General features: G+C 39.2%; 1 protein-coding gene across 1 annotated transcript in view; it reads left to right on the forward strand.

Annotated features, from left to right (window-relative positions):
- Positions 1 to 13,140, forward strand: part of odad2 (outer dynein arm docking complex subunit 2) — a 62,933-nt gene that overhangs the window by 13,834 nt on the left and 35,959 nt on the right. The window contains exons 8-10 of the mRNA XM_016230473.1: positions 1,259 to 1,479; positions 3,059 to 3,199; positions 5,033 to 5,177. Coding sequence (XP_016085959.1) covers positions 1,259 to 1,479; positions 3,059 to 3,199; positions 5,033 to 5,177 — 507 coding nt within the window. The remainder of the gene's footprint in view (positions 1 to 1,258; positions 1,480 to 3,058; positions 3,200 to 5,032; positions 5,178 to 13,140) is intronic.

Here is a 13,140-nt window from a genome sequence, read left to right on the forward strand (position 1 = left end):
ACACACACACACACACACACACACACACACACACACACACACACACACACACACACACACACACACACACACACAGAGTTTAAAAAAAAAATTATTTATGATTTTATGCATATTAGAGTGTTAGAGTTTATGCATATTAGACTCCTTTCATGATGCCTGTGTTGAAATCGATTGTGAGTGTCTTCTTTAGTGGTTAGTGCACTAGGTTTTGTAATATTCTTTTGTCTTGCAAATTTCTCTCTTCATGTGTCTTCATAGTTGGATGTTGCAGTAGTTTGAGGTTTTCTCTTACTTGATATTCAGGCTTCTGTTTGGGATGCCACACTGGAGAGTTCATTCTCCCTTCTTGTTCTTGGACAAGGTTTTTGCAGGTTTATTACTTCAATTATAATATTAAAGATGGGTGGAGTGGTATGAGGAAATGGATATAACTTTGGAGGTTCTTAACTTTGGCCTTCTTCAGGCCAGAAATGCTCATGAAAGGCACAACGTGTGCTTACCTGGATCCACACAGGGTCCCTTGTGCCATATTAAAAGCTTTTTCCCTTGTGTACTCTTTCTGAACTCTTCCTCTCTCATACTATTATCTCTTCTTCTTGCACTTTCTGTTACTTTTTCTTGCTGCATCTCTCTAAAAAGATGGAATCAATGAAAAGCTGATGGCAGGGCATAGCAGGTGCCTGTGACTAAAATCTTTCCTGCCTCTTAACCATTCATATGTCTCCTGTTGAGCTTCTCACTGAACTAATAAAGAAGTAGGAGAGAGACAGATTAAAAAAAAATCTTTGTTTTGTTACTTTGTCACAAAAACTCCACTGACTGTGTGCCAAACTGCCAGCCTGCAGTTCAAGAATGTATAGAAACAATAAACCTCTCATATTGTATAGACAATTAACAGAAGAAATATTGGAAATAGTTTTCTATTTTTTCCCTCATTTATTCTCATAACTCAAAGACTGGACTGTTTTTCTGGCAGTGGACTGTGGAGAAAGGCTGTATTATATAAATGTTCAGGGATACAAATTCATAAGTGGGATTTAGTTTTTATATGTCTCTTTCTTAGAATTAAAAGTCGAATATGAGTGTGTGATGTGCCTCCCCAATAAAGAGACAATATGTCAGATGTAAAATGGAAAATATGTTGCTAAGAGTGCATTCATGAAGATCTTTGTTAAACGAAAAATGCTTTAAAGGAAGAACTTAGACATGTCCTTTTCCTGACTCCCTTGTTTCTTTTTTTATTCACTTTCTCCTACAGGACTTTGCCATTCAAGATGTGCCATCCGCTAAAAAGATCTTACATGTGGAAACGGTTGATGTGGAGGAAACTGGCCAAACCCTGAAGTCTTACGACCATGAGGAAAAGAATGTGCCTGAAAAGGCGAGACAACAGCTTGCGCTGAACAATCCGGGCAGTAGGAAGAATAAATTAGAACCATCTTTGAAATGGAAGAACCTCGGCCTCACGTCTTCGTATGAGTAAGTGATCATTCCAAATCCCACTGGATCTCAAAAAACCATCACAGCATGAACATCAGAGGCCACCGACACTGATGTTTGCTGGAGTGCCACTGTTGGTCTACATACTGTATAGATACACAGTTCAGCAGTCAGCCACACTTAGTTATATGGCTTATATATTAGTGGCTGTTCTCTTGTGAGTGTCAGTTGGTAAAGTCATGGCATAGCTATCCATAGTGATGGTGAGCTGATAAAGGCAGAGTTGATCACTCAGACATGTGTTCTCCTCCTTGGATTGATCTAGCAGACAAATCAGCCCTTTGGCTATTTCAACACTTGTTACTGGTAAACCTCCTCTGACTAGTCATCTAGGATTTCCAAAACAATAATCCTTTGTTTTGGAGAAATACGAATTTCCCAGATGTGAAAATGTACACTGTTCTGCCAGAACCAAACTTGCATTCAAATGATGTAAGCGTTTTCTGTAAGGTGTCACAGAACTAGACACACTCAGAAGGGCTACAGCAGGCTGAAACTAACCTATTACCTGATGGGAGGGAAAAAAAACTATTGAACAAACAAAATTAAAGATTAAATGCAGGGAAATGCAACAAAGGTGCTAGTTAAACTGAAAATTTAAGTGGCTTTTAAAACCATTGTATATGGAACATCCACATACAGTAGTCATAGGAGATACTTGTGTGGTACAAATAAAATATCAGACTAGACATACAAAGCATACAAGACATTATGCAATATCATAAGTGGTGAATTTAAAATGTAAAAAGTTACCTGACCTTTTTTGTACCCCAAAAACAATTTAAATCATTGAGGGGGAAAAAGTAGCTCTGAAACTTTAAGTCGACTTGAAATTCTGATTGTCTTTTTTTCGTATCCAAGTGAAATGACTTCTCGAACGAGAAACAAATGTAGGCTGGGACTTGATTGTTTCCCATCTGTAATTGATTGGTTTGTTTTCATTTGCTAATTGCTGCAATCATCTCATGTGAGTGACAAGTTCAACAATTATGACACGTTTTTTTTTAAATAATGATGTGCACAGATAAATCAATAATAATTAACATAGGGTGACCATACATGCTTTTTTCCCGGACACTTCCTGACCAGGATTTCTATATTGCCTAAAATATCCAGGTTTTGGCTTTGTTTTCATACTTGCTGAAGGTAATTATCAAAAAGTACTTTGACCATTAACATGCAGGCATTGCACATAATCGACCAATCGTGGCGTGTGAGAAAAAGGGATCTACAGAGAACGGTCAAAGCGATGCAAATACGCGTACATATTAGGTGTGTTCAACTTGAAGCAGCGCTGCAAAGACCGATCGGTGTGTGACATCAGCGTACCGTGAGAGTGATTCAAAAGCATAAAAAGAAACAAAGCCAAAACCTGGATATTTCAGACAATATAGAAATCCTGGCCAGGACACGTCCGGGAAAAAGGGCATGTATGGTCACCCTAATTAACACTAAGCAATATTCCATTAAAAAATAAATTTAAATAGTTGATTTTGATTTCATGGTGACATTTTAAAATGTATGAACATGTGTTAAATGTCTGGTTGCTTTTTTCCAGTGAGGTAGAGGAGAAGGCCAGAAGGAGCAGAGAAAGCAAGAAGATCTTGGAATACAGCACAAAGTCACCCGCATCCGAGAACCAAAAAAAAGCAAATTTTTCTGGATCGTCTCTACCAGGCTGCCAGTCTTCTCAAAAAATGTATGCCACCATAGTCTCAGTCCACAGAAATCTCTTTTTCATTGTACATATGGTATTTTCTCTGAGGTAAAAACCTAACCATTGAAATAGGATCTGTAAAACCCTCTCCCAGGAACACGCATAATTGAATAACCCTTTATTCTCCCGGCCAAACATAAAAAACTTAACCAATCACTGAATTGGAAATAAAGACTCACTTTCAGGGCAAATTATTTCAGCTGTGGATAAGTATTCATTTTATAGCCTTTAATAAGACACGGATGAAGCAGCCGTTCAGGTTGGTGTGCTCATGGAACGGTCCTCTGGTGCTACTGGGAGTAGCGGTCTGCAATAACCGGCCTGTGCCTGAGCTGCTGATAACCCTGTTCCATCTCCTGACTCCTCTCTGTCTGTTTGGCGATGGTGAGTGAAAACTCCAGCTGTCCACCATAACATCGACTGCCAGAGTACACAGTCCTGCCTGTAAGGAGCTCCGGGTGTAGCCGCAGTCTCTCTTTCCCAAGTCCTACTGCTAATAGAGGCGTTTTCTCTGATTCTCTGATCTGTAAAACCCTCTCCCAGGAACACGCATAATTGAATAACCCTTTATTCTCCCGGCCAAACATAAAAAACTTAACCAATCACTGAATTGGAAATAAAGACTCACTTTCAGGGCAAATTATTTCAGCTGTGGATAAGTATTCATTTTATAGCCTTTAATAAGACACGGATGAAGCAGCCGTTCAGGTTGGTGTGCTCATGGAACGGTCCTCTGGTGCTACTGGGAGTAGCGGTCTGCAATAACCGGCCTGTGCCTGAGCTGCTGATAACCCTGTTCCATCTCCTGACTCCTCTCTGTCTGTTTGGCGATGGTGAGTGAAAACTCCAGCTGTCCACCATAACATCGACTGCCAGAGTACACAGTCCTGCCTGTAAGGAGCTCCGGGTGTAGCCGCAGTCTCTCTTTCCCAAGTCCTACTGCTAATAGAGGCGTTTTAAATCAGTGATGCACACGAAAGCCATTGTAGCTTTCTGAAGATCGCTTGTGTGAGTTCATCGTACACAAAAACATCAGTAATGTAATGTATAACACACTAAGCCAGCACACTTACAATCATTCTCATTGCAGCACACACATCATGCTTCCAGTAAGTGACTAGCACCGATTTCGCTGTTTATCATAGTGTGAATTACAATAAGATGAGTACGCTGCTGTCCAGCAATACAGTTATCCCCTGGAAAACGTATTTGAGTCCCTCTGGTCTCTTCTCCGTGTGTACCGAGTTTCATGACTCGTTTGACGATACATTCATTTCAGTAGCCTGATCCACTTTAACGGCCATCTGCGTTTGTGCGTACGTGTGTAAGCTTGCGATGAAAGAGTTCAGAAACGCACTGATGACCACTCCAGTCTTCCTCTCTTTCTGTTGCTCTGTCTCTGTTCTCTCCATCCCCTGCCGTTTAATTTGATGCCATTGCTTAAGATGACACTTCAAATACACCCCTGAGTTTGATGGCCGTTGTGTCCAAGGGTTTGAGCATGAAGGCCTTTCAGAGAGCAATAATTCATTCCACATTGGATTCAGAGAGATTTTACCAGAGCTTTGAGAGAATGTGCTGTGTGGTTTGGCTTGCACCTTCTCCAAATCTCCTCCAATTTGATGTATTAAGCTCTATTTATTATAGAAAGGGCTTTTTCTATAATGTCCTGTTATGTATGGATAGTTCTCATTTCTACCCTGAGAAAATTCTGTGGGAGAGTACTTCTCACAGTGTGAGTCTGAGAGACCAAAAATTGTGGGCCAGCTTGAATATTAATACGTCTAATAGGTGCATGTGTGTGTGTATGCGCAGTAAAAGCCCAGGAGGAGCTGACGACTTCAGTGAGAGTTCATCAGAGGAAGAGGAAGATGAGGAACAGCATGAAAGACGTGCAGAGATCCCCACCGACCTGCCCTCTGAATACTGGCAGATCCAAAAACTAGTCAAATACTTAAAGGTAAAAAACACATTGGCTTGTATATGCACACACCAACATGCCTCAATACTAGGGCTGTCATGATACCAGTACACAATTATTGTGGCCAAAAGAATTTACTATAACGATATTATCACGATATATATATAAATATATAGATAAAATTATATATTTATTTATTGATAAAAATCAATAAAATTGAATCACACTAAAAAATTAGCTGGGAATGAATACCTGGCAACCAAAAGACAGCTGAAATAGCAACTGAAGAAAATATGGCATGTTTGGAAATCCTGCACCTGTCAACTGTGATTGGACGGGGGGAAATTAGGCTAGTTTTCATTCTGTTTGGGTGGATTTTGAGTTGACTTTGGGCTGGAAATTTTTCTGGGACATGGCAAGACTGAGGTGTCTAATATCCCATCTTTTTCCCAAAACATGTCCACTCTCGCAAGCTATTTTTTTTCTTTTGTTTGTGTGCAGGCACAGTGTCTCACTTTTGTCTGTTATCTTCTCTTACATGATTTTGTGCAGCAGTACTAGCTACACAGACACGTTTTTTCTTTCTTTCTGTTTTATGATTGTTAGCAACTAGCATTAAGATGTGGTATTGCCACCTACTGTGTTGGGAGTGTTTAGCAGATAACAGCACTGGATTATTTAAAATATTATCATGTGTAGTATTAACATGATATCATTATTTCAGTTTTTAAATGTCATGGTTATCATCGATACTGGTATTTTGCAACAACCCTAGTCAATACATTAAAAAGGTGTTTACAAAGAACTAAATTTGCAAAACTGGTCTCTTGCATTAACATGTGAGAATAAAATAAAGTAGTTGAAATGCATATCACCTCCTTATAATATGTGACCCTGTCTGTGAAATCCAGGCTAAAATCTCAAAATCTAATTATGAGATAACAAGCATCAAAGTTTGATTTCAACCATAGTTTCACTATGATTTCAATCTTTGACATGGCCTTACTCAGTCAATGTTAAAGATATAAAGGTTATATTTTCACAGAATGTTTAACATCTTTATGCAGAATGATTTTATGTAGAAAACAGTAAATAGTGTCATAGAAGGCATAGGCCTACTCTAGATAAAAAGGGCGCTGATGTTAAACACTCAAGGGCACAGTGCGTACACATTTTTCAAAAGCATCTTCTTCAGTGTAGTCAGCAATAAATCATGTAAAGAAAAACATCCAAGCAAAGTTCAGCCACAGGTAGATATTTTTAGCCCAGTAAAACAGGATAACGAATGTGATTTTCCCAAAGGGAGGTGCTCATTTTTAAAGTGAGCGGATTTGAAAAGTTTGTGTTTTTTTGTGATTTGTGTGAGGTGTTTGGGGATGCGTGTGTTACAGTGCGGTGTTCAACTCTAGACAGGATGTGTTTGTAACGTGCCCTTCCCAGCATTCTATCTGCCTGGAAACCACAGTTCTTATTTATGAGAGTTTGTCCACTAGCGCTCTTATAATGTCATTACCATCAGAAGCTGAAACACAGTCTGTGCCAAACTAAATATCTGTTTTATTTTTGGAGTGAAGGTTCAGTTTTTCTCCTCCCCTCTGTCTTTTCTTCTGCTCTTTTCCAGGGTATAGACATGCGTTTGTATTTCTGGGAGATTACGTTTCTATAAGGTGATGCATGAATGATCGGACTTGTGCTTTAATGGCTGTTTATCTAGGGATATTTTTGCAGTGTACATTACCTGAACTGTACATTTGCATGTCTTCATGTTTGCTTTTCTGTACACATGTACGGAGGACAGTTTGCAGCAGTGACTAGATCCTTTCATGATGTTCACGGCAATATTTAGTGTTATATTAAGAAATCGCGCATGTCTTCAGACCGCAAAACATATTACACACACCAAATCCATTCAGTCGTTGCCTGGATGTGCCAAAGAACAAGCGTTGAGTATAATTGCACGTTCACACATTCACAGACCCACTTTGTAACTGCGTCAGTGTGTAGAGGAGGTGGCCACGGGCTGTTTGTCTCAACAGATTCAGCCCAACTGCCTCATTAGCTTGAATTAGAGAAACATGGCAGGCAAACAAAGTTGCATAGAAACATTCTCTCACACTCTCCCTTCTCCCAATTACCCAGTTCTGCATCCCGTTAATCGCTTGTAAGTATGTGAATTGCTAGTGCCCTAATGCTCTTATATGCTGAAAAAGTGTTTGCAATTTTCGCCAATGTGATTAGCTACGTTTTTTATTACTGACTCAATTTGACTGAAAGTTTGTAGAGTGTCTCTGTCTGCTCAGGAAATGTCTAAATCTGGATCTCTCTCACTGCAGTAGCTCATGCCTCACTTGCATAGTGCTCACTGTTTCTCACAGACTACAAAACTGAGAAATACTGTTTCAGAAAAATAATGTGCACAAATAAAAGACTTTAGATGATTTAAAATAATCCTCAGCATGAAATTAATTTATACTATAAATCATCTGCAAAAGCTTCACTTTCCCATCTGTGTAGTGGCAGAAGTTAAAATTCCTGTCAGAACAGAACAGTTGTTATTTGTAACCAGAGTAATGTCCACATCTTGTTATCTCACATGGCCTTTATGAGGTCTTGCTCCCTCTACTGGACAAAGTGAGTAATAAAATGAACGTGTCAGATCAAGCTGCTGGTGCACTTTTCTTCATAAAAAAGCTTTACCCTGAATTATGCCTCTCCATAGCCACCGCTGTTGCCATCGCACACCCAGTGGCAGCAGCAGTCTGTGTCTGTGATGCAAGTTCCTTAACTGCCTCAGGGGACAAATACTTGCCCTCATCTCGGTCTTTAAGCAAGACAGCTTGGTAAGCTTGAAACATAGCCATTGAGTGCAAGGCTCCACCAGCTTGGCCTGCTGCCACATACGCCCTGCCATTCAGACGTGAGGTGGTCTGAAGTGGTCTGGATGGCAGAGCAGGAGTCCTTAAAGAAGATGACTCACGCTTGGGAGAGAAAGCTCGCAAGCGTCTTCTCCACAGGGGGCATCTTTGCATATTCGCAATCAGCCACACCCTCGACATTAGTGTAATCCGCATGCTGTAAAAAATGCAGTCGAGCCGAATACGGAATGTCCCACAATCTCACTTACTCTGTTTGGAGGTCGGGAAGAAAGGGGAGACTCCTGGGGGAGAGCTTAGTGGCGTGAAGAGCCAAGTCTGTGATGCAAGTTCCTTAACTGCCTCAGGGGACAAATCCTTGCCCTCATCTCGGTCTTTAAGCAAGACAGCTTGGTAAGCTTGAAGCATAGCCATTGAGTGCAAGGCTCCACCAGCTTGGCCTGCTGCCACATACGCCCTGCCATTCAGACGTGAGGTGGTCTGAAGTGGTCTGGATGGCAGAGCAGGAGTCCTTAAAGAAGATGACTCATGCTTGGGAGAGAAAACTCGCAAGCGTCTTCTCCACAGGGGGCATCTTTGCATATTCGCAATCAGCCACACCCTCGACATTAGTGTAATCCGCATGCTGTAAAAAATGCAGTTGAGCCGAATACGGAATGTCCCACAATCTCACTTACTCTGTTTGGAGGTCGGGAAGAAAGGGGAGACTCCTGGGGGAGAGGAGGTCATGACCAGAAAGCGCTTATCTAATCTGCCACGGGTGGGCTTCTGCCTTTCATGTGACCAAACTAAATCAAGTCTCTTAGTGGTGCACGCTATTACTCCCAGCGTCTGGATCCCGCAGAGCGCCCAAGCTCCAAGCGGAAGCTTTTAAAAGGTTCATACCCTTCTCAAACTTTTCTGCAAGCTCGACCTGCGAACTCCGTGATCTTTCAGCAGCAGCGGGACCCGAACCGCGAGACACAGATGCTTGTCCCTCATCCCTCAAGAAGAGGGACAAAGGCGAAACGGAGCTTTCTCATTGGAGATTCTCACAATGAGCACATTCAGAGTCCTCAAGCACCGATTGTGCAAGCTCCTCACAGAGACACATAACACTAGGGCTGCCACTAACGACTATTTTTATTTCGATTAATCTATCGACTAATTTGTCGATTAATCAGTTAATCTAAACGATTAATTTCCCGCAAATAAAAAAATCAACAATTTTACGTAAGAATATTTTATTAAACTATATTTCATTAAACCAAATGAAATCCAAAAGTAAAAAAGTAAAGTGCAACATAAATGCAAGAAGCAAGTGTCCATCTCATAGTCCAAATCACTGAAATCTAAGTTCAGTATTATAGTGTAAGAATGACAACATATCCACGTGTTCTAGTCTACTAATAATACAATTATAATCAAAAAACACTTTTTAAAGGAGTATTTACCAGAAATATTATTTACCAGAATTTATTTAGGAGAAAAATGTAAATGTGCAGTATTTCTTAAAAAAAAAAAACTTTTTAAATAAAATCAATTAATTGGAGATGCTTTTGATTATTAAAATTTTCTGGAACCATTCAAATACAATCCAGAAAATAATGGAAAATAGAATTTGGTAAAGATGAAACTGTAAAACTCAATTAATTAGACAGGCTTTTTGATTAATACAATTTGATTTAACCATTAAAACAGAGTATAGAAAAATGAAAATGGAAAAAAATGAATTTGGAAATAAAACGATTTAATAGTGCCCTTTAATTATAATAATTTATTTTGTGGTAATAAAAATAGATGTAAGTGAACAATAGCCTTTAAAATTACTTAAAATACATATATAATAGCAATGAGGCAATAATATTTAGTTCAAACAAAGTATCAAAAGCAAGAAATCATATGGTTTTATGGTTTTATTGAACAAAATTGTTAAAATACATAATGTATTATAAACAATAAAGCTAATGTACATTACGCATCACAACAAAGGCCTTCAGAGGGCACCAACGGCCTAATGATTATTTTTACACATTGCTGTGTGATCTAATCCTTGTTTAATATTGACCAAGCATCATTTCATTCAAATGGCCACTTAATCTTTTATATTTGGCCATTTCTTTAGGACAGAAATGCTATAGCCACTGTAATTAAATGAATATGTGGACATCAAAACGTGTAAACTCAGAGTGAGGGTTTGAGCTTTTATTTTGAAACAACAATGTATTCTCCTGTGTTTGCGTAGATTTATAAATTATTTACCTTACAAATCTGATGAAATGGCGCGTGTTGCGTTATAATAAACCCAAACTCACAACAACATGCAGAGATGGAGTTTGAGACACTCCACACATGTAAAAGATAACAGTTCCCGTGGAACTACTGTGAAGGGAGCCGCTGTGTGACGCATGTACTTAACCTACAACCATGTAAATAATTAAAGCGCATATACTGTATTAGAACTGCATCGCATATAATTATTTAATTAAATCAATGGGTTTAATATATCATGCAGCCTTGGAAAACAGACTAATAATGTGTTTTATACATTCTCGTCTGTGAAATGCACCACTTCCGGTATTTTGCCGGTTAGTTGACGCGAGCAAAATGAAGTCGAGGATTTTTACAAATCGAATAGTCGAATAAAGTCGACGAATCACGAATCATAATTGTTGAATAAAGTTGTTGTTTTTATTTTGGTTTTTTTGCATGCAAAAAGTATCATAGCTTCATAAAATTATGGTTGAACCACTGATGTCACATGCACTATTTTGTCGATGTTCTTTTTACCTTTCTGGGCCTTAAACGTAGTTACCTTGCTGTCTATGGAGGGTCAGAAAGCTCTCAGATCTCATCAAAAATATCTTAATTTGTGTTCTGAATATGAACGTCTTAGAGGAACGACATGAATTTTTGGGTGAACTATCCCATTAGCAGGTTCTCACGCCCCCCTTTACAGGTGCCGGTGTCCCCCTGGGGGGGGGGCACGTCCACGTCCCACAGGTTGAGGTTGAAAACCCCTGCGCTAGAGGATGTAGAAGGGGAACTGCAATCTATCAGCTCACTCTGTATTTTTGTGACAGTTAAATTATTTCAAAAACCACTAGACTTGGTTATTTATTGAAGACAAATGTTTTCAACAAGTAGAGAGCAAGCTTTTTTGTCTTTTTAACCTTGACCACAGATGAATGTCAGGCTTTGTTTCCAACCTTTTTTCTGAAGACGTTTTAATACAGCTGTCAGATAAGGCCTGCAGACCTGGGCAGCATTATCATTCTTGTCATCCAAATGGAGAAATTAAGTGAAAACATTTTCTAAAGGACATTGGCTCCATTTTATAGTGCATAAGGTTATTTCTGATACATCTGTGAGTGAGTGAAATCTGTTTAATTGAATAGGGCTTTTCACTATTCACACTGTTTTGAAGCAGCCTTACAGAAAATTATTATCTTCATGTATAATGTTAATATCTTCATGCATTGTAGTAGCATTTAGCAGATCATAGCTGGTTGATAATATATTGTACATTTTGGGATGATGTAGGGCTGGGCGGTATGACCAAAAATTTATATCACGGTATTTTTCTAAATTATAACGGTTTCACGGTACATGACGGTATTTTTTTTTTCATGCATGACCGGGTGTTAACCATATTTTCTACTGATTGAGAGAGGAAAAACTGCAATATATTGACTTAGAATGCCCTATTTTACTGTCATGATGAGTGAATATTGTCAAAAAATACCACACTAAATAGTGACTAAACACGACCCCTTTTAATACATGTTAACCAGGAGTCACTCATTTATAATCGTGACATCGTCTGATAAAATCAACATGCATCTACACTAAAGAGCAGCTATGCGGTTGTTTTGGCTATATTACTTTTTAGTCTCATGCAACGCACTGCCTGCGTCTGAGTAACAAACGAAAAAAAATACAATCAGTAAGGGACAGGTGCTTGGAAACGCTGTTTTGTACTCATTTATTGACGAGTCGGCTGCGGTCCGGCCAACTGAATGCGCTGCTTCTCTGCCGCTCACTGCACAGAACAGACACCGAACGGTATACCGCCCAGCATTAAGATGATGTAAACCATCGTTTCTCAACTGGTGGGTTGCAGAGTGTCCAGTCAAAGAAACAACATCAACAATAAAAAACGTAATTCTAAATGTTTTTCTGATGCAAGACTTTTATTTTGAAAGATGTGCGTGAAAGCTGTTGACACTTTATTTTTGCAGTTTAAGTAAAGACTGCCTGAGAAAAACGTGCTGTCCCAATTGAGATGTTGTAAGGCTTAATGTCAGTCTCATTATTCTATCATTATTTTTGTAGCTTATGAAATAAAAAGTCTCTCACCTCAGAAAAATTAACTGTCCTGTCAGATGTTATACTGTGCTTGTAGCACGCACTCTTCAATTGCATGTGCAAATGCGGCGGCGCACGCTGTATATAATTTCACTAAAGCGCAAAAGAAACTACGAGCATGCAACGTGTGAAATAAAAGTAAAGTACCAATAAATCACATAACTGGTACTTCCTGTGTTAGCTGGGAAGGATTTGCATGAAGGTATGATATTCATTCTATTCAGGAGCAGTTTTCATGTTTTATTAACAGTTCATGTTAGTATTGTGTATTCACCATGGTAACTGTTGTTTTCATAACCCAAAAACGTCATGTTATTTTCACTTTGTGTTATTTTGTATATGTTTAAATGACTGGTGGCTCATACCAACTTAATTGTTTTAACAAAAACTAGTTTGGGACTGCTATTTAAAGGGGTCATATGATGCGATTTAAATTTTTCCTTTCTCTTTGGAGTGTTACAATCTCTTGGTGCATAAAGAAGATCTGTAAAGTTGCAAAAACTAAAGTCTCAAATCCAAAGAGATATTCTTTATAAAAGTTAAGAGTCAACCACGCCTACCTAAAACGGCTCGTTCTAACACGCCCCCACATGTCTACGTCACAATGTGGGAAGATTTGCATAACGCCGGCCAAATGTTCACGCAAAGAAAAGGCGTAACTTTTATTCTCGCTGTAGTATTGTTGCTGCCCTGCAGTGGAGACGCTGTGTTTCGTTGTGAAAGCGAAACTACTTTGTTTGGCCTTCCAAAAGAGGACGATATCCGCTTCGTCATGCCTAGAG

The sequence above is a fragment of the Sinocyclocheilus grahami genome, unplaced genomic scaffold (assembly GCF_001515645.1).
Source record: "Sinocyclocheilus grahami isolate Dianchi unplaced genomic scaffold, SAMN03320097.WGS_v1.1 scaffold371.1, whole genome shotgun sequence".
Classification (NCBI taxonomy): Eukaryota; Metazoa; Chordata; class Actinopteri; order Cypriniformes; family Cyprinidae; genus Sinocyclocheilus; species Sinocyclocheilus grahami.